The following is a 22,471-nucleotide window of genomic DNA, read 5'->3' as shown; positions in this document are numbered from 1 at the left end:
GCCCAGCACCAGGAGTTCTCTGTGCCCAGCACCAGGAGTTCTCTGTGCCCAGCACCAGGAGTTCTCTGTGCCCAGCACCAGGAGTTCTCTGTGCCCAGCACCAGGAGTTCTCTGCACAGCACAGTGCCTGGGACAGGGATGCTCCAGAAAAGCAGCAGGGCCAGCCCTCCCTCAGCACTGGGCAGCTGAGGTGGGCAGAGAGGATGTCTGGCTGTGTCAGAGCCTGCGGTTCTGACTTTTGGAGTGGTTTTAAATAGTCACTGAGACAGTCTGTGCCTTAAAAAGGGCTCTGACTTCCTCCTGCTCAGGCTCTGCAGCCACAGGGCCGGGCAGGGGCAGCTGCCCTGAGCCAGCCACTGCTTCCAGCAGCTACAAAGGCAGAAGGAATCTCTAACATTTATTTTGGTGACTTTTTAAAAAATATCCAAATCCTTTGAAGCTGTTTCACTTAGTTTAGAGTCTGAATTGGGCCCACAAGCCATGAGAGGCAATGTCACTGGGCCAGAATCAGAGAGAATTGCATTCTGTGTAAAAATGTAGGCTTCATCCTTTGAAAATAAAACCTACTACAAGCCCTTTGGAATTCTTCCTCAAAACCAGTGATTTTATTCACATTGTGTCTCTCTTTTTGTTAGCTGGTCTTTCAGTTGTCATCCACTCACAGTTTAATTTCATGTTAAGTGTTTAATATAGAATGGATGCTTATGTTTCTTTTGTGTTTGAATGGATGTTCCTTATCTCAAATCTGGTGACAATGGCAGTGCTCAGGGTTTGTGACAGATTCCTGAGCTGAAATATTTTAACAGGAATTTCTATCTGATTTAAGCTTGCCCTCTTCCAGTTGGAACCCACTGCTACTACAGTTCCTGATGAAGAGTCCTTCTCCTTGTAAGCTCCCTTCAGATGCTGGAATTGTTTCAGATGATTAATGTTACTCCATTAGTTTGCAAAATTTGTTCTTTTAAAATTCCAAGACCTTGAATGAAATAAAAAAGTGGAAGAAACACAGAGCCCTAAACAGAACAGGAAGTACCAGATTGAATAAGTCTGTGGATGTGGGGGAAAAAGAACTGAAAGTATTGGGATAGTAATTATGAGAACTTGAGTTTTGCAGATTGAATTTGTTCTAAAAATGAACTTGAATGTGGCATCATTAATGTATTTTGGGCTGAAGAAGCACTTCTTTTCAATCCCTCTTTCTAGCTGTTAGGTGTTATCCAGAAGCAAAATCTTACTCTGGAAATTTCCTAGTCTTGTCAAGATTTCTAGCACGTTTTCCATCGTGATGTGATGCAGTTAAATCCTGGATTTCAGTTTAAAAATTGAAAAAATGGATTTGCACTTTGTACAGCTGAAGCAGGAGTGCTTTAGGATGAATGAGCAGTCAGAGCAGCCTGGTCTGTGCTGTGCCAGGATCTCAGGCAGGGTTGGTAGCAGTGGAACAGAAATGTCAGAATTTTTGGTCCCTGTTTTCCAGTCCTGCAGCTAACAACACAATTTGTCTTTGCCTAAAGAATTAGAATTGATCTTTTTGGCATTAGCCAATTCCCCACTTTTTTTGTTGTCTGCTATTTAACATTGTCTTCTGATCACCTTGGTTAAAGAATTGTGGTGTAAATGTGTTGTGAGAACTAATGTTATTTTTAAAATAATGAGTAGATTATGTTGATAGGGCAGAGGAGGAAGAAACCACAACATGCACTAATTCCAGTGCAGAACACAGGATAAATATCTGCAGAGGCCACAGTGTTACAGGGATAGAGGTTGAAAAGCAGAACAGAAAATATTTGATAAATATAGAATCATAAAATGTTCATAATTTATTATGCAAATGTACTGCTGCTAATAGAGACTGTAATGTCCTTGAGGATATCTTGGGAGTCTCTCCAGGGATTCAGGGAGAGATCCCAGCTGCTGCCTCTGCTCAGGGCACTGGGGCTCTTTGGTGAGAATCCTTCTGACCCCTTTTCTGTTCTGTGCAGCACTGGGCAGGGTGTTCATGGCAGTCTCTGGAGCTGGAGCCATCCCACCCATCCCAGCCCACCCATCCCAGTGGCTCTGGGGACTGGGAGCTGCTTTCCCTCTCAATGTGCTGGTTCATCCTTCCCCTAGGAGTAATGTACAGCTAATTCTGCAGTGAGGAATTCTCTAATGTAAAACTAGCATGGCATCTTGCAGGATAATCCCAAATGTGAATCCTGGGGTGTTAATTGAGGATTCTCCTAACAGGAGATGCAGCAGTGGGGATGGAGTTTGGAAATAGTAATGCTAATTGTTAGCTGTTGTCTGTTCAAAAATGAAGCTCTGGTTCAGTTCTTGGTGTCCTACCAACCATGTAATGGGGTCCCAGAACTGAGCACGTGGTGGTTTTGATTTTATTTCTTCACTCCCTAGTCCAGTGTCTGTGTTTGTGATTGTGCTGGTGTTTGTCAGCCTGTCACAGGTTGTACATCAAGCTTGTCATTATGTGTTTGTAACAGTGCAGCAGGAGACAGAAATTTGGGAGCTGACACTGAAATATTCCCTTTCCAGCTGAGTTGGAGATGATATTTTAGTCAGATGTGTCCCCAAGAGTTGGGAATAGGAGGGCTGGAAGCAGAGAGCCTTTTCTTGGCCGTGTGAGCACACACGTGTGGAGTGTTTGTGCCAGAGCACTTGACTTGCAAGTGAGTCATATTTTTCCTCTGACTTCAGAAATTAAGATGTAGCAGTGTATAAATATTATCTGAATCTTTTATTATTCGTGTCATAGCATGTAAGTGCTGTGCTTTACTAGAGTTGGCTCTTTTAGCTGCCAGAGGCCAGCACTGGAGTGAATATTTGATCAAAATGATGCCAGCAATCCCAAATTAGAACTCCCTCCTTGCCTCTCATCCTCACTGAAGGTAATGGCAAGCTCTGCCTTCCTATGTACAAGTTGTAGCTTCTGTTTAACTTTCAGGCTTAGACTATAATTTTTTATTTAAAGAACAATTCATATTACAGTTGTGTTTAGTATCTTTGGCACTGTTGGGAGACAGGATGTGAAATATTTGTTATATTTCAATTTATTTTGCAGCACGGTCCTTATGTGGTGTTTGCATTTACATAGTTGGCACTTGCTTTTCATTTTAGCAGGGTGTTTATTTCTTGGAAATGAGTTTTATATTGTAATTTTGTGAATCTTAACAAGCATAAATGTCTCGATCATTTTCATGGTGGTAATAAAGCAGAAGCAGCTTTTTTGAATTGTGACAGAAGCTGCTCTGCTCACCTATAACAACACAAACTTCAGCGTGTTTGCCAGGAAAACTGATGAAGGGACAGCTGAAAAAAGCAGAGTTTAGTTTCTAATCTAAACAGGACTAAACATTAATTGCAAATGCTGGAAAGATTGAGAGCTAAAACATTCACCTGGGAAATCATGGGCAAGCCAGAGCTCTGAAGGTGCATCAGAGAAAACAGCAGTGGGAAGGGAGAGCAAATATTGGGAGCTCAGGGCAAGATGGGCATCCCAGGCTCCTGATTCATTTTTAGTCCGTGTTATCTCTTGGAGGGTAATTCAGGGTTTTTAGTGCTGCTCAGGATGGTGCTCTGTTTAAAACCATTTAAAACAATTAAAAAAACATTTAAAACTTGTCCCCCTTTTGCTCCTTTTCCCAGCCAGGACAGGGTGGGAGAGGTGACATCCTGGCATGGTCCAGGGCTAGGGATTGCTCCTGGAGAATTCTTTACTTGATAACAGGAATCCCTATTTGTCCCTAATATATGATATTACAATTTATTGTGCTTAAATTTGCAGTTGTAAAAATGGTAAAATAGATTTTGCTGATCTGCAAGGTTTTGTGAATTTTCAGGTTCTTTCAGGTTTATCCCATGGCTCATATGGATGGGAGCTCCTTTAATTCCTGAGGATCTAAAATATGGCCAATAAGATGTCCATGCTCAGATAGTGGAAGGATAATTTAATAATAATGATAATAATAATAATAATAATAATATATATTATTGCTATTGTTATTATTATTGATATTACCATTGATATTATTAATATTATTATTATTTCATTGGCTGTTATGTACCAGTTGCTCTCCACACTGGGCTTACTGGGAGAATTAATCCAAACATCAACGTGCCCTGATGGAGATAGAGAGGAATAAAACAGGCTGGGAATGCTGGCATTCTTTTGGGAACGGGAGCTGTGAGGAGTAAGCTCTTTGAAGATTAAAAGCATCACATAAATGCTAAGTATTCGTGTTACAGAAATTGGCAAATCCTATTGTAATGACTAAATCTCCTTGCACTCCTGCACAGGAGATGTAAAACCTTTGATATGCATTAGGGAAGGTCTGATAAATCCACAGGGATACAAAAACTACCAAAAACAAAGAATAGGTGGGAGGAAAAAAATACAGCTGGATTGAATAATTCCATTTTTTAAAAACCACCCAAACCATGGTGTTGTTATCCACAAAATGCTGTTATTTATGTGTGAAGCCTCTATGGAGGTGTCCTGTGAAAACTGAGTGGTGCTATTTCTGATATTCCAGTCATGAGAGATTCCTTGGGAGTGGGTTCATTTTTCCATTAGGGAAGGCAGGAATTTTTAGTCTGTGTTTTCTCCCAAAATATTCCCAAGTGGATTCCTTTTTAGCAAGGGTGTGTGGGTGTGGAGGTTGGCTTTTCAGTCATAGCTGGTTCATTTATCTCGATTGTATTTTGCAGTTGGTTCCTCCAATTTGGGGTTGTTCCCAAACACACTTTACTTTCACTTGCACATTTTACCTCTTTGAAGCTTTTTAGTAATTGCTTTGGTTCTTGACAACTTCATAACCACAGCCATTAAGTCACAATAAAGACTAATGAAAAAAGTAATAAAATTTCCATGTATAACTAGGATGAAGATTCCTAAGGGAAATATTGAGCGAGTGATTACAGGGAAGATAATTGTCTGGTTAGAGAATTATATGCCCTGTGAGTTTGATATTGAGCCTCAAAAGTTGTCACTTAAAAATCAAAATATTAGAATTATGAAAAAACCTGAGCTGGAAGTGAGGAAGAACTTGAGACAGGTGATTTTTTTTTTCTTGCTTTCTGAAGGATGAGCAAGTTGTCAGTTTTATTAGAATTCAGGTTTGGTTATTTTTAGTAAAGAATAAATGCAGTGTTATGCTGATGGTTGCAAATTATTGCTTGCTTTGTGTACTTGTGATGTGCAGGGCTGGTGGGATTTTGTCTTTTAAGGCACTGACTTAGCAAGCTGCTTTTCACCCAGTAGTGACATTGGAAATTCAGATTTTGGGATGTGTTTGGAGAGCATTGGGGCATTTTGATGCTTCCATTTCTAGGGGAAGTTAGCAGTGCTTCAGTGAGATGAGCTGGGAAGGTTCTTGACCCTTCACCTGGACTGACCTTTTTATCCTGTGTTTTCTCTTCCTGCTTATGCAATGGTTTGTTTCCTGTTTTGACTTTCAGCACTGTTGATACATCGTGGTTTTCTCCCTTGGTTGGGCTGGTTTGGGTTTTGTGCTGGGAACCTGTGAACCAGAATAAATCCTTTATTTTCCTGTAGTCAAACGAAGCATTTCAGGCTTTTGGGACAGAGATCAGCTTTTTGCTGCTCCTCCTAATGGCACTGATGGTTTGCAGGGAGCTTTTGTGATTCTGGAGCTGTTTCTGTGTCCAATTAGTTCTACCTGATGTTAATTGGTCAGTTGATAGTAGCCAGGACAGATTAATTCCTCCTTCCCCTCAGTTAAACACTTGGAGTTCTGCCCTTTTCACTGATTAAATCAGCTTTTTAGTAGTAGCTTGTAGTGCTTTTACACAATATCTTGGCTCATTTATCACACGTGTGTCTGATGCAGGCTGGATTTATATCCATTTCAGAGCTGAGACAGACATGGAGAGGTTAAGTGTCTCTTGCCTGCATGTCTCAGGCACTGCTAGGAGTTCAAATGCTTTTATTTGTCACCTTTGCTCCATCAGACAAGTGGCTGCTGTGGAAAGCTGTGCTTTGGCTCTCAGCCTCTGCTTCTCAGCATTTTACATCACTGTGCTTTAATTTTGAAGGATGGGGGGGAAAAGCATTGCTGGAGAAGGTGTTTTTTGTGGCTGGCCTGATTTTGCAAATAAATATTAAATAGGAATTTGAAATACATTTATTGTGCTTGCTCTTGATGCATATATCACAGTAAGGTGTATAATAATTTTTTTCTAAGCTGTAGTAACTCCACTAGGCCTGACCAACCACTCCTTTTAACCTTTAGGCAGAGACTGTAGTGTGTGGAAGTTTTTATATTCCTTATGTTCAGCAGCTACATCATCAAAAATGTGTATAATTAAGGGAGATTCTAAGTTCCTTCTTACAGTATTTGAATAAAACACTTTATTGAGGTAATTTTTGCAAACCTTAGATTCGGAGGCCTCTGAGGAAGTATCACAGAATATGCAGTGTAGGTGCTTTGGGTAGTGAGGAATTGGCTTTGATGTAACCATTTTCTCCTCTCTCTTTTTCCAAAACAGGACATGAAAAAGCAAAAAATATCAATATTACTTGTATTTAGCCATGCAGTTATATTTTTATGATGACTCTTAATAATTTTCACTAGCAGCCTGCTAACAGCAGAGCAGCTTTTGCTGAGGCAGGTATTTGCTGCCCAGTGTTTCTTGTCAAAAATTCTCCTTTCAGTGTGATTTTTGGAGGGGACAGAGGTGGACAGAGGGGACAGGGTATTTTAGAACCTTCCCAGAAGGTGGGAGCTGCAGGATGTGGAAAGGAAAAAAAAAAGTTTCAAGTAAGTGGAGGTTCTAAAATGAATGGAGAATGTGCAGCAGAACTTGCAAAGCTCCACTGGAAGAGTTGATTTCCTCCAGATTGGTTAGAGCAGTTTTATTGGGAGGGCAAAACAAGGTTTAAATCTAGAGTTGGACTTGCATAATCTGAGCTTCAGATCCAGTTCTAGTCCAAAGGAAACCTCCAGGATGCCTTGGTGACAAATATGTGGAGGCAGAGCAGAACGAGGGGTTTCCAGCAGGGCCTGCTTTGGAAGGCACTACACATTTCATTACCTGGATAGATGGGAATTCAAACAAAAAATGTGGAATAGTACATCCATATAAACAGCCTGAAGTTTAAGTAACACTGGGAACTAAAAATACCCTCAGCAGTTGGTGAGCTGAAGGTTTGTTACAATTACTTTGAGCGGGGTGACATTTTTAGCTGAGGTTGCGTGGTTTCATTTAAACTTTATTAAACAAACTGGAGCTGGAGTATTCCCTGGAGAGTTGGATGCAGCACTAATCTCCTGCTAAACTGTCTGCAGCTTTGCTGGAAACCCTCCAGCTGAGGTGGCACAGGAGCTTTGTGTTAGCAAAGTTACCATAGGCACCGTGACAGGCTGGGACTTTGTTTCACTGGTGGTTTTTGGAAGTGGGCAGGTAGATTTTTAAGGGTTATCACACAGTATCTAAGTATTGAAACTTGGTTTTGTTACCTTGAATGAACCTCACTGCCAAAAGGTCACTCGTGTGCTCTGGAGGTGCAAGGAATGAAAAGTGCAGTTCCAGTGGAGCCATTTTCCCTGCAATAATACTGAGGCTGTGTCACCTGTGAGTGGCAGGTGCGATGTGAAGATGCTTTTTGCTGTGCTCACCACCACAAACTCCTCCTGGGAGCTTGTCAGGGCGTGTTTTCCCCTGTCAGGCTGTGAATCCAGCAAGGGTGCACCCCATAGTGTGGTGCCTGTCTCTGTGTCCAATGACAGCAGCCTGTGAATGCTCCTCAGAGGTTCTGGCTCTGGCTCTGGAAGTGTTTGGGTGCCGGGGTTGGCTGTCACTTGTCTCTGCCCCAGCAGGGGAAAAGGTGGTTCTGGGCAGGCTGCACTTTGAAGGAGGAGTCTGGACTCTTGCTTTTGGTCTTCAGTTGAGTTTATTGTTCCTTATCTACAAAGTTTTTCTGTCTGTCCAGCCGAGGTCTGATCAGCAGGACAGCCAAGGGCACTCTCCCCCGCCCACGGGGCAGTTGTCTCTTTTATAGTAAAAACTACATATAAAATATTTACCTTCTATTTCCAGTACTTTTCGCCCTTGTTGGCAAGTGCACCTTCACCATGAACCAATCCACACATGCCAACATCATCCTGAACACGGATGCCAGGGAGAAGAAAGAAGAAGGACAGGGCACGCCCAAATCCCTCCATCCTGGGACTCCTGACCCCCTGTACAGGATTCCAAACCCCCCTGTACAAGGTTCAAAACCCCCCTGTACAGTGCTCCAAAAATTTTTCCCTTCACCCTGTGATTGCTACTACTGTGCTACTTAAACTTTTGTGGCCTGTAATCCTTTATATAAGGTTGGCAATTTGCTCCATGAATTAAGATCGAATTTCCAGGTGTCTTTGGCTTCCTGCCGGGGTGTCCGAGCCCCTGGCAGGGCTTTGAGCCATCCAGGGCATCCAGAGAGATGTCCTGGGCTCCGACATTTGGGGAATGTGTGCCTTTGGAAAAAGTGAATATTCCTAATGAAAGGACTTCAGTCAGTGTAGGAACAGTGCAGGAGACAGGCTGGTGTGTAAAGGCAGGATGAAAACCCCTCTGTGTTCTGTGCTCCTTCCTGTGTGTTGGGCTCGTGGAACTGAGAGGAAAAAGGCAGCTTCTGGGGATGTGAGTTTTCTAATTTCTCAAATTATTATGGTTATTATAGTAATAGATGTATTGCTTCTAGAAATGTTCCTTTAATAATTGAAGACAGTTTTATTTCCTCTCAACATGCCATCGTGCTCTATCTCTGTTGAATAATTGGTGCTTTGGTGTTGGGATTTTGAGTTCAAATATTTTGCCTTCCAGACTCATAGTAAACATTGATAATATCTTTGATTTATACTCTGCTCATTTCAGTTGTGCTTTCATGTGCATGGATCTAAATGTATAATGAACTTATCTTTACAAAGCTTTGCAGATGATTTTAAATGGGCAGCATCAGTCATTGTAATGGCTCCTGGGGAAGGAATGGAAGTAATTACCTTTCCTGTTATTCCGTGACCTTTTTTGTAGTTTCTGTATGCAAACAATAATACTGAGTGGGCTCTGGCAATAATAATTTGCTTTTGAAATGGAATATGGACTGGCAGTATCAGCTTATCTCCCTGTTAAATGCACTGATAGTGCAGTTCTTCTGGAAGATTTTGGGAGTGTTGCTTGACAAGTCTTGTTCCCAACCTTCTCCTCACCTTGGGCACTCCAGTCACTCCCATGGGTTATGGGAGATACATTTAAATGGGATTTTCCTGCTCCTGAGCACTGCCTGGATGCACACTGGGCACTCAGGGGTGCTGTAAGCATCAGCTCTGCAAATGTTTGCGTAGAAACTTCTCCCAAATAAACCCCAACCAGACTGGATTAAATGGTGGGGAGATCAAAGAATTAAGAGAGGGAGAAGAAACCAGAGCACAGAGTTTATTTTTGTTAAAGGTATGTGTATGAGCAGGCATATAAAAACTGCAATAAATGAGAATAATTTCATCCCTGAACTGCTGTTGGATTTAGTCTAGGATCCGGGTTGTTTGCTTTGCTTTGCCCAGATTACAAAGGCAGGAGCTTCCCCTTTCCATGATCCCTGAGCAATCCCAACACTCACTAAATGTGGGGAGTTGTCCCTGGCTGTGCTTAAAGGTGACAGGAGGTGAAGCTCTTCCCTTCATCTCCTCCTGGTTTGGGGTGTTAATGTGAAATAATGGAATTTAAACACCTTAAGCCAGGTAACAGAATGAGACCAACATTCTTCTGCCATGTAATTACAGCAGGCTCCTTTTAGTCAAACAAGATCTGTGCTAATGATAATCACCATGTGCTAATTGATAGCTCTGGTGCTGTGTGGGTCACACTTGAGCTTTATCTCTTAGATACTTTGATTTTTTTTTCTTTATGGTTAGAAGTACCCAGAATCTGTAATATAATTTGAGAGGAAATAGAACCCAATTTCTGTTTTTACACAATTGTTAAGTGGAGCCAACACCTGCTTCAGTGTTGACTCGGATTAAAATTAGGGAGGAATGTTTTAATGTGATTTACTTTTAAGGATTGATTTTTGCTTTTGATGAATGAATTAACTGAAAAGCAGGAAGTTTTACTGAGTGCTGGATTAAGCCCTCAAGTGCTCTGTTTTATTTTGGCTGACAAAAAGCTCGACCAGCCTTTGGCCATGGCAGTGTTGTTTGTGTCTGGCTTGTGATAGCAGGGTAAGGAAAATGCCTTGCTATAAACACAGTGACAGGGCTCCCGTGTGCAGCATCATTTCCCTGGGTTCTGCATGGTAAATTGCTTTTTCTGCACCACTCAGGATCTTCCAGGGGTCCTGTGCCATTCCCTGCAGCCTGCCTTTGGACTGGGGCTTGTTTTGTTCCACGAGATCCTTCCCTTCTCAAACACTTCCTTAGAAAGTGGCTTTGTGCTGGTAGAATCTGAGGGCAGCAGTGCTTTCCAGGGAGCTCCCAGGCAGGGTGAGTGGGATGTCATCACGTTTTCCACCTTTGCACTTGTGAACAAGTCTGAACAGGTGAAGCTGGCAAGCAGATTTTGGCTGTGCAAGGGGATCTTGGGTGAAGAATTACATGTAGTCCAACATTTTATTCCTGTTAAATCAGACCTCACTGCACTGTCTCATGAACTTGGAGTGGTGATAAAATATTTTGTTTGTTTTAGTACAGAAAGGCAGAATGGTCAATAGATGAAACTGCTTGAAGGATGCTGCTGGAGCTGCTCTTGAAAATACTCAGCACTGTTGGTTGCAGATAATTTCCTTGGCTTACATGCAATGCAGAATTGATCATAAAGCTGCCTCATTTTCCTTTGTGTGACAAGAATGGTGCTGAATTTAGAACAAATTACAATCCACTATTGTAGTCACAAAACTTAGGCAGTGAGCTGTTGTTGCATTGATGGTAACCACAGGTCTGCTTCCCTTCTCTCTTTTCAAGCAAGATTAGATTATTAGATCTCATTTTCCCACTCTTTAGGGGAAATCATGCGTTTAATTTCTTCGTGTCTTTTTATTGTAAAGCTAAACGTAAGGAGTGGAGGATTTTGAGACTCCTTAAGCTGTTATCTTTCTGTAACATCTTTATTGACCAGAATTTTTTTTCTTTCCTCTGTTTTCAGTTACAGACATAGAACTGAAGAGGCTCAAAGATGCTTTCAAGAGAACTTGTGGCCTCTCCTATTATATGACCCAGCAGTGCTTCATCAGGGAGGTTCTGGGTGATGGGGTCCCTCCCAAAGTTGCTGAGGTGAGCTGGGAATTGCTGTTTTGGGAAGCCAGTGAGCAGCTGGATCTGCTGTGCACACACAAATGTTTGTGCAGTTGATTGAATTGCTTCCCATTTTTTATGCAACATCACATTGCACCTTCTCTGCCTGGAAATGTTGGGTTGTGGGTGGTCAGGGATGTGCTCCCAACTCCATTAATACCTGCTAGATGACTTTGAAATGAACCTAAATTTGGGCAATTAAAAGATTGGGAATTTGTAATAACAGATTTTATTTACTCCAGAGATGCACTTGCTGTTGGTTCCTTTGAGATTCCATTGGCTCTTACTTTGTTTTCTAAAGATGGATCTTTACAAGCTCTTAAAAATAAATTTGTTCATAACAGATGTATGAATGAGCTGAAAAATAATCAGAATCAAAATTTTCAACATGGATATAAACATATATCTGTCTTAAATAAATAATAATACCATCCTACACATGTGCTTGTTTAAGAAGTTATTTTCTTTTGTAGACTTGCCCCTTTCTTGAGAGAGATATCAAAGTATTATTGGTAGAGAGACAAAGATGAGGCAGACCTTTGAAATGATCTCTTCTTCCATGTCATTCCTAGTCACAGCCTCTATTTTTGGCACCCTCAGAGCTGTTGACCTCAGAGGCAGGGTGCAAGTCCCCCAGTTTTATTTAGATGATGTGAGTGCTGAAGTGCTGCATTGCTGAAGGTTTTACACTCTGGCAGAGTTCCTTTTCCTCAGCTTAATATTTTCTCCATTCTTTTTTTTTTTTCCCCATTTTTCCTAAATTTTGGCAAAGAGGATGATACTGCTTTACTTCTGTAAACAGTTGGCTTTTTATGTGGGTGTTTAAGGCTTAGCAGGAGAATTTGCAGTGGGAAAGGAGGGGTCTGATTTGCCCAGAGCTTAAAGCCTGTCTTTAGCATGAATTTTTGAGTTTCAGAGTTGTAACCCCTAAGATTAAACAAAAAAAATGTATCTTTCACAATGTATGATTGGTTTGAAATAGTATAAAATATTGAGAGTTTTATGTTCTGCATTAATTTGTACCTTTATATCCCTTTCAGGTGAGATTTAAAGATTAAATTACTGATTTGGTCACAAATAGAGATTTTGGGGTTTCAAATGTCTGCTGCCTTTTTCATTTTTTTAAAAAATCTGTCCTTAAAGACACAATTTTGGTGATGATTATATCTTTTAACACTCATGATGGTTATAGAGCAGTTCTTGGTTTCCAGGTGGTGAAATAAAATTAATGGAAGACTCCTAATTGGTTTTTGATGGCTTCTCATCAGAACTCATCTCAAAATTCGAGTACAAATTATGATGTACTTGTAGCATTCATACTCAGGCAGGGCAGTATCAAATCTGTGAGCTTGAAAACTGTAAATTGGGCCAAAATTGGCATTTGAGTCCAGGGATGCTTTGTAATTCCTGGCTTCAGGATGGGGAGAGGCAGGCAAAGCCATTAGGCAGCTGAAATCCCTGAGTTTGCAGCCTTTCAGTCACTGAAACAGATCATTTGAGCCTTGGACTGGGCTGTGTGCTCTGCATGCTGTGAGTGATGGTTTTGCATGTCTGAGGAGTGAGAGGCCTTCAGGAATTTGTTAAATTAAAAACACAGCGGTTTTAAACTGGACATGGAACAGAGAACTGAAACCAGGGGAACTTTAATCCAACAATCTGGGTGATTGTCCTGCACACAAAACATTTTTTAAGTGTTCAGGACAGGAATGTTCTGGGAGGATCTCTTGGGAGAATGGGGTTGAAGATATTAATAAAAGGAAATTTAGAGATGTGTCTGTGGTGTTAAACTGCAGGAAAGCTGCTCAGGTGGTGGGAAGCATGAGCACAACTTTGGTTTCTAAATCTTGTTATGCTCTTGAGTTGCCCATGAAACAGAACAGAAAATGTAAGTTTTCCACTCTGAAATGCAGATTGCTGTCATTCTGCCTGGGTGGGGCTGCTTTAAGTAAAGCTGCAACAGCATTAAGTCATTTTGGAAGACACAAAATTGCATCACATTTTGATGGTGCATGTTATTAGAAGTTTTCCAAATGCCACACCAGCGTGAAAAAATGTGGAGAAATGATGTGTTACATGAGTATTCAGTGTCTGTAAACTCTTCCCAAGGAATGATTGAGCAGCTGAACTCCAAGCAATGCCAGCTTGCCCGTGGCTGTAATTCCATATATTAAATATTGATGCATTGGACTTTATCCATAGAATTCCTTTCCTCTGTTTTTCTCATGAGCAATCCTTGTGTTGTGTTGAAACAATGTATAAATGTAAGATTTGGTGCTCATCTGGTCTCACAGCTGAGATGTACAAAGTTCAACAGAAGTGAGTGGATATTTTAGCTGCATATTTAAAAAAACCCAATTATTCCAGTGGAATATGAAAGTAAATTGCTCACATGGGCAGTGTAGCCTTGAAGGCATTTGGTGAAGACAGAAGGATTAGACATACAAAGTGTGGAATCCAAATCTCTGCCTTGAAACCTCTACAATTGTGTCCAAATAAAGCACAAATTCAGTTTTAATAATTCAGCCCTTCAAGCATTTGTAAATGGATTAAAGTTCAGTAACAGAAGAGGCTGATCTGAGCCCTGTGGAAATGAAAGTATTTGGGTAATGCTGTCTCAGGGTGGGCTGGGAGTGAGGGTCAGGGTGCAGAATGAGATCTTAGCATGGCTGCAGACAGATTTCAGTGGTGCAGAGGGATGGATGGACAGACAGACAGACAAGGAGAGGGTTTCTGCAGGTGGCCCAGCACTGCTGAGCTGCAGGAGCAGCAGTAACCTGGTGGAGCCTGTGTCAGTGTTCCCTTCTCACCTTCCTGCCAGCACAGCACTGGGTGCCTTGGCCAGGTCTGGCCTTGCCAGGCCCAGGACTGGTTTTAGTTGGGCCCTCCCAGTCCTGGCTTAATTTTGACTTGGAGTGGAAAGCACCCCGTGACTCACAGGGCTCTGGTGTTCCCCTCTCTGCTGCCAGCCTGGCCTTGGGGATTCCTGCTGCATCCCCTTGGTGATTATCAGAGATTATTCCCTTTGAGATTATCAGAGCCCAGCCTGGGGGAGATTTCAGCCCTGATGAAGAAATTTGGGAAAACTCCACCACGAGCAAGTGAGCAATGTCTTCACTGCAGGGTTCTAATGTGGAATTTTTATATTGCTGTTGATGACTTGTACCTGTGTTTCACTAAATAAAGGCTGTTCAGTACCAGAAGAGCAACAAAAGTTGCTAACAATTAACAATTGAAGTGTATTTAGCTGAGTGTGAGGTGATTAGCCTAAAAACCAAGATGGAGCCTCAGTATAAGCTGCTGGTTTTACTTCTGACATCTCTCTTTGCCCTGGTTCTGGTTAACTTCTCTGTTTTATTCTTCTAGGTTATCTACTGTTCATTTGGAGGAATATCCAAAGGGCTGCACTTCAATAACTTGATAGTTGGATTAGTTCTGCTCACAAGAGGCAAAGAGGAGGAGAAAACAAAATGTGAGTGATGTAACTTAGTAACAATGAGACAGTGGGTTGTGAGTGTAAAATGTGACCATTTTACAGTGAAGATGGGATTTTTAAAAGCATTTTGGGGTGTATTTTTGGAAATTAAGTGCACTTTTGTTTTCTGTATTCATCAAAATGGAATATTTGCCAAGTCACCATGAATGTCAGCGTTGGGATGCTACAGAAAGCCTGATGGTCTCTGTATGTGGGCAGAGGAAGGAGGATGGCATTGATATTTTTCAAAAAAATGAAAGCATCTGCCTACTGACTTCTGTTGTTTTGTCTTCTCTGTTAATCTGACTTGATAATACTCAGTTTTCTTTTGATTACAATGGTCAAAGAAAAGGAAGGTCTTGACCTAAACCTTGTGGACCTGCATTGAACTTGGATCACCCTAACCAAGGACTTGTTTAGTCCTTTAGCTGTTGCACAGCTTTGACATTCTCAGCCAGTTTTGAACCTTGCATTTGAAAAATGTCCCTGCCATAGATGTTTACACATATTTCTATTTCCCCAGACATTTTCAGCCTCTTCTCTAATGAATCTGGGAGTTATGTTGTCCGTGAAGAGATGGAGAAGATGCTGCACGTGGTTGATGGGAAAGTCCCAGAGTCACTCAAGAAATGCTTCTCTGAGGTATGGCATGCACCTTTCCTCCTGTTACAGTAATAAAAAAATCAAGATTACATGAAGTAGCTTCTTTTTCATACTCATGCACCTATGGGAACAAATTGACCTTGTTGAAATGGGGTAAAAGCTCATTTTGTGTTGTGGTACATTTATATTGATGGGAGCAGTGTTTGGTGTATAAATTCTGTGTGCTGCTGTATTCTCTGTGCTCCTTGGAAAGAGATCATTTCCCAATGGGAATCATGTCATCAGGTGAATTTAAATACTAATATTGCTGGTGGGAGCTTAGTCATTAGTGTGAGCATTTTATTGCAATCAGGGAAGAAATCTAGAACACAGAGCTGAGAAGAAAGAAAATCTGCACCCTGGATTTAAAAATGCCTGACAGCCATGGCTGCTTCAAAATAATAGTTTTATATTAATGCTTTTGTATCATTTTCCTGCCAGGAGCTACAACATTTAATTATGCTTTAAGTTGTTTGAGAGATGTAATCTTTATGGAGCTTGCTGGTCCTCCTCTAAAGCAGGGCATTGGTACTTTGCTGTGTTCATAGATAATTCTTTGACTCCAGGGATCCTGATGAATTTTCAGGATTTTTTGCTTGCTTTGTTATCAGATGACTAAGACCAGCAAAATGGAGACATCATTGTACATTCCTCTGGCAAAAGGATTGACCAGATTGCCTGGAAGCTTTAATTGTGGCTATCAGGTTACTTAATTAGTTCAGATTTTATTGTTCTGTGCTGGAGCTAGCTCTGGTAGTGGCAGTGCCTGAGCCAGGCTCTGATCTGGTCCTGTTGGCTCTGGAGGCAGTGATTGCATTCCTGAGTCCTGGCTGAATCACAAATCCTGAGTGCACTGCACCCCAGCTTCTGGAGCTGACCCTCGCTGCCATTTCCTATTTATAATTTCCCATCAGTGTGGTGTGATTAATTGCACCCTACAAGTTAATTGCACACTGTCCAAGAAATCCAGAAATACTTTATGAAGCCGTGCAGGAAGATGAGTATCAATCTGGGCTTCAGAGCATTTTCCTGTTCAAGAAAATGCTGCATATTGATTTTTCTTTTAAAATGAAAATAGTGCAATAACCCACTCAGCAGGATTTACTGGGCTCTTAATCATCCATGGTCATTGCTGGAGAGTGAGAAAGTTTAATGCCCCTGCTGTGGGCCTTCCTGCCTGCCTTATGGAGGATGGGTTTGATTTCAAGGATGATGTTTATAAGCACTTGTGTTCATCAGAATTGTTGCATGTGCTCAGCTAGAAACAGAAGCTTTAGAATATGTCTTGAGTTTTCCTTTTGTTTCTGGAATACAGGGAAAAAAATTCAGTGATAACTGCATTGCTCAGGTTCCATCATAATTGAGCTGTCATCATTGCTGGCTTCAAATGCTTTCTGCCTCCTGTCCAAAGTTTTTCTGTTCCTCTTCATTGTCCTTGCAGGAAAATTGGAGTTTTAATGACCCAGCTCTTGCTGCCTTTACAAAGAGCAGTGCAAAAAGTGGAGGGAAAGGGTGGAACAGAGAGTGAGGAAATGTTCTTTGCTCTTGATCCAGACTGTTGGAGAAATGGAAGAATAAGAAATCAAAGTGAAGGTGGCTGCCCCTGGATCCCTGGCGGTGCCCAAGGCCAGGCTGGATGGGCTTGGAGCAGCCTGGGACAGTGGGAGGTGTCCCTGCCATGGCAGGGGTGACACTGGCTGGGCTTCAATGTCCCTTCCCACCCAAACCAGTCTGTGATTTGTTGGATGAAAATATAAAACTCTTCAGTCTAGAAAAAGAGGCATAAAAAGAATGAGTATGTGGAAGTGAAAGAACCCCCTGCAATGGGAATAGGAAGGAAATGTTTCAGCAGTGCTGCTGATGAACCATTGGAGCAGCCTGGCAAGGGGAATACAGTGAATTTCCAATTTTCTGCACTTGGCAGTTGCAGATAGTCCGTGGCCAAATGCAAATTGTTGGATTCTGTAGAGATGTAATTCAGTGAAGTTTAATGGTCTGTGATATGAGGGGAGTTTAAATAATCAATGACTTGAAACCTCTTCCACTTTGCAGACCCCTGTTTATTTCCCCTGGAGATGAGAATCTCCATATAATGAGTTTGTCTACTGATAATGGGTTTGCTTTTATTTGAGGTAGTTTTGTAGGTCCTGTAGAAATTAGTCTGCTCATCCCTATGGTTTCATGGCCACAGCTTGGCAAGGATCCAAATAAATGGTTTAAACAGCACTGGAATTCTGTGAATGTGTGGATTTTATGTGTTCCTGAACAGGGAGCTCCAGGAGACAGGGAGTGAGGAGATCCTGGGAATGTCATCTTCACATTTATGTTCCTGTGTAGGTTTTGGTCAGTAAAGGCAAAAAAAGTCCACATGTTCCTGCAGTAATTAATCACAGCATCAGTTATTCCCTAATCAGATTTTTCTGTGTTGTTTGTATACCTGCTCAGATAGAACAGAATGTTTATGATTTTATAGCACCTGTTTTTTGATGCAGCAGAGCTGGTATCTATAATAATACATTTAAATTCATCAAAATAACCTCTGCTCTTTTGAATTGCAAGTAACCATTTTTCTTTTCATCCCTTTCACCTGAGGTTCAGAGTAAATGAGTTTCCAAAGGCCACATTGAGTAGGTGGCTGAAATGCAGAAAGAGCTTAAAGTTAATTTCCCTCCCATTGCTGTTTCAAAAGGAAAGGGAAAAACAGGCATGGCTCCAAGCAGAAAAATTACATTAGCACTTATTTTTCTAGGAGATTGTCCCAATTTTTTGTTCATACAGCTGGATGGTTCCTGTTTACTGGCAGTGAGAAAAACAGCTCCCATTTTCTGGTTTTTCTTGCAGGGTGAGAAGGTGAACTATGAGAAGTTCAGGGTTTGGCTGCTGCACAACAAAGACGCCTTCACCTTCTCGCGGTGGCTGCTCTCAGGAGGGGTCTACGTGACCCTCACTGATGACAGTGACACCCCAACCTTCTACCAGACCCTGGCTGGAGTCACACACTGTGAGTAAAGGTGCTTCTTGTCCTGCACATCTTAAAAAAATCCCTGCCAGAGTTCACAGGCAGAGTCGTTGTGCATTGAATCTCCCTGCTCTGCCACGTTGCAATGAGAGAAATTCCTTCTCTGAGCTCATCTGTTCTCTGCTTTCTGTGCTGGGATGTAAAATGTTGTCTACAAGGACACTGGGTTGTTATTTTTAAGAGATAATAATGCTGAGGCTACAACACTTCTCTAGAAGTTTGCTACCAAGCAAGCTAAAAAAAAAAAAAGGATCTCTGAAGTGGCTGGCTGGTAATACTGGGTTTATTTTTGGGCTTTATAGTGGGTTGTAAAACTACTGAGAGACTTGAGAAAATAATATTTGTTTCAAAAATAAGTGTTACCTCTTAATTTGCTTCTCCAGTAAAATAAATAATATTCCTGGCATGTGGTAGAATTAACTAAAGAGAAGCATCCTCAGGAATTGTCTCCAGAGAAGAAGTGCTTCCTTATGTCTGTGTTAATGTCAAAGAAGGAGCAGCTGGTTTTTAAATTAAATCCAAAACCAAGAGGCTGATAAATGACACTTGATGTAGCAGTGTAAAGCAAGCATCCATTCCATCCCTGAGAGCAGGGAGCTGGTTGTGGAGGTGTCAGGGATCTGAGCAGCCAGGTTGTGTTTTGTGTGCTCTCGTGGATTTTCCTCACTGGTGTCAGCGTGGCGTTTAATCCTCTCATGGTGAGTTACTTGAATAAAGCAGCACACCCTTTTTATCCTCTTGGTTTTAAACGTGGGCATTCAAACTCTTTTCTGACCATCTGAAATGAAAATGCATAATGGAGTCAGGAGTTTATGAACAGGTAATTTATTTGCATTACATGAAAGGAGACATTGAGGTTACAGAAAACCACTGAATATTCTGAGGCCTCACAGACCAGGTAGAGAAAGAGGAATGTGAAAAAAAACCCAACCCTCTGAGAGTTCTGGAGTTCTGCTCTGGGAAAGATCTTGACCTGTGTCAAACTGAGATCTGCTTTTTTTATGCTTTGAAATTGAAACTTTCAGAACAGTTTTTACTGGGCTTTTCACAGAAAGTTTATTTATACTGAAACTGAGGTTTGGAATTAAAATAATTTAAATGTGACAGCTACTGTTTTAATAGATTTTATTTACTATTTATTGTTGTTCTCAGTTCTGGTTTTGATATCCCTGTCACTGGTACCATTGTGTCAGAGCTGGGATTGAGCTTTTCAGTGAATTCAGAAATACATGGATTGGTTATTGTCCACAGAATTGGCAAGTTCATGGGACAGTTGTGTTTGGACCTCTAGAAAAAATTAAATTTTACTGAATTGCCTTGTGATTTACAACAGTGTAGGAATCTCATCCAGCAGATGCAAAAGTAAGGAAAATGTAAGTGCTTGAGCACTTGGAAGTAATTTCAGCCTAATCAGGTCACTCCAAGGAGTAAGAAATTCAGTACAGAAGTATTTTTAACCCAGCTGAATGTGTAAAGCACTGAGCCTTTTCTTAGTGTTTTTCCTGGGGAATGGCTGCCTTTGGAAGGACCAGGAAGTGAGATAATGTTTGGTAAACTGAGGCACACACCATAATGCAGAGAGACAGGGAAAGGTTTCCACTTTCTTCTGTTGTAAAATGCAAAGTAATTTGTGCCACTCCCTGGTGCAATCAGGAATTTCTCCTCCTGCTGCATCTCCTGGCAAAGCCCCAGATCCCCTCCCCAGCCTTACCTCACACTCTGCTTGCCAGCCAACTTCTTGGACAATATGTCAGAGCCATGAAAAATGGCAGTGAGAAGAGCAGGGAAAGTTATTCCCTTTGATTTAGGAACAGCCCCCACTTCAGGCAAGGCATCAGTGACTCCATTTAAATTTGCTTAATGAGCCAGGCTATCAGGGAAACAAAGGAATACTAATTTTTCATTTGTAAATAGCATTTGTTTTGGTGTGCAGATGACTTTAATTACATTTCTCAACACATAATTAGAAATGAAATTTTAAAGTTACAGGAAGTTGCACACACTTGCTGCTTTTAATCAAATTTTGTTCCGTTTCACTTAAATCAGAAATATGAATAATTTTATTTGAAAGCTGCCAAAATAACTGGCCTTTGTTCCTAAAAAGCAGTTTCAGGGATATGGGTTTGTCTTACACCTGAGGAGTGACCAAGTAGCAGTAGTTTGGATTTTCTCAGTTCTGTAGAATGATCATGTGCATTTAAATTTATTTAATATATATATATTTGAAGCCATCACATTGAACAGCACTGTGGTGGAGCCTGTAAATCCCACATTTCTGTCACACTGACTCAGGGGACACCTCATTGATTTCCTTCATTTAGCTGGAACTGTTTTTTCTGCTGCAACATAGGTGCTGGTTGTCTTTTTTATGTGTCATTTTGGTGTGACTCAGTGTCATGCAATGGGCTTAGATACTCAGGTTTTCAGCCCTTTTCCATGGGAAAAATAATTCCGTTCATCAGGTTGCTGCTTTTGAACTGACAGAAGGTTTAATTTGTACTTCTTTGTCACCCAGTTGTTGTGTCACTGAGTTCTGATTAAATAACACCCAAATTCCCCTCTGCATGGAGGAGACTCCTGTGTGGTCAGGAAAACTCACCCAGTTCTTTCTGACAGCTCTCACCCACCAAGGGCAGTTCTGACTGCAATCAGCACAAATAATTCTATTTCAGAATACACATTTATCACTGTTTAGGACAGTAAAAGAGAGGAGCCCTGGCCAAGCAGGCAGGGTGGCTGAAATGGAAGAGGCAGTTTGGGAAACAGCACAAAATCCACGCTGGGATTGTCAGCTCTGGGGGAGGGTGAGATGGAGGCTGAAAGCAAAGGGCAGTGGGGGGATCCCTTCCCTCTGCTGCCAGTAAAAGGCTGGCTGTTAAACACATTTCTGAGCTGGGCACCCACTCCACAACAGGCATGTGTGGAAGGAGCCAGAACACAATCCTGGAGATTTGGGCTCTGGGAAAGCCAAAATCCTGAAATTTTGGCTCTGGGAAAGCCAAAATCCTGAAATTTGGGCTCTGGGAAAGCCAAAATCCTGAAATTTGGGCTCTGGGAAAGCCAAACTCCTGGAGATTTTGGCTCTGGGAAAGCCAAACTCCTGGAGATTTTGGCTCTGGGAAAGCCAAACTCCTGGAGATTTTGGCTCTGGGAAAGCCAAACTCCTGGAGGTTTGGGCTCTGGGAAAGCCAAAATCCTGGAGATTTGGGCTCTTGGGAAAGCCAGAATCCTGGAGATTTTGGCTCTGGGAAAGCCAGAATCCTGGAGGTTTGGGCTCTGGGAAAGCCAAAATCCTGGAGATTTGGGCTCTGGGAAAGCCAGAATCCTGGAGATTTGGGCTCTGGGAAAGCCAGAATCATGAAATTTTGGCTCTGGGAAAGCCAAAATCCTGAAATTTGGGCTCTGGGAAAGCCAAACTCCTGGAGATTTGGGCTCTGGGAAAGCCAAAATCCTGGAGATTTTGGCTCTGGGAAAGCCAAAATCCTGAAATTTGGGCTCTGGGAAAGCCAAACTCCCGGAGATTTTGCCTCTGGGAAAATCCAAACTCCTGACATTTTGGCTCTGGGAAAATCCAAACTCCTGGAGATTTTGGCTCTGGGAAAATCCAAACTATGAAATCTGCTTTGAAGGGCAGTTTTCACTCCGTGCTGCCTGTGCCAGGTGGGAGCCCTGTGCTGTGCCCCTCACACCTCCCTGCTCCCACCTGGAGGCACTGCCCACCCTTTTTCTGCTGTGTGAGCACCTGGGGGCCGTGCCTGACACACACAGGGACCTCTCTTGGCTGAGGGCTCAACATTCCCTTCCCTGGTTTTGTTTTTAATTAGGAAGAGCACAAAGATGAAAGTGTGACAGCAGCCCAGGCCAATAAGTAAAAGCCTTGGTGTCACTTAATCTGTGTTTTGCCACTTGTTATCCTCTTAGTCCCAGGCTATTTTATGTCTTGCAAAGCAGCTCTCAGCCCCAGAGTCTTCTGGGGGTTAATTTGCAAGGCACAAAGGGGAGTTTTGAGTGAGAAGCAGTGCTTGGTGGCACTCCTGGCCATGAAGAGGAGCA

At 41.9% G+C, this 22,471-nt stretch overlaps 1 protein-coding gene across 4 annotated transcripts in view; it reads left to right on the top strand.

The window, feature by feature from the left end:
- Positions 1-22,471, top strand: part of USP32 (ubiquitin specific peptidase 32) — a 64,858-nt gene that overhangs the window by 8,997 nt on the left and 33,390 nt on the right. For all 4 annotated transcript variants that reach the window (XM_064394385.1, XM_064394382.1, XM_064394384.1 and 1 more), the window contains exons 2-5: positions 11,137-11,264; positions 14,649-14,754; positions 15,281-15,399; positions 18,241-18,400. In XM_064394385.1, the coding sequence (XP_064250455.1) occupies positions 11,137-11,264; positions 14,649-14,754; positions 15,281-15,399; positions 18,241-18,400 (513 nt within the window). The remainder of the gene's footprint in view (positions 1-11,136; positions 11,265-14,648; positions 14,755-15,280; positions 15,400-18,240; positions 18,401-22,471) is intronic.

This window comes from Passer domesticus, chromosome 19, assembly GCF_036417665.1.
Source record: "Passer domesticus isolate bPasDom1 chromosome 19, bPasDom1.hap1, whole genome shotgun sequence".
NCBI classification, from domain to species: Eukaryota; Metazoa; Chordata; class Aves; order Passeriformes; family Passeridae; genus Passer; species Passer domesticus.
This window is presented reverse-complemented; position numbering and strand designations above follow the sequence as displayed.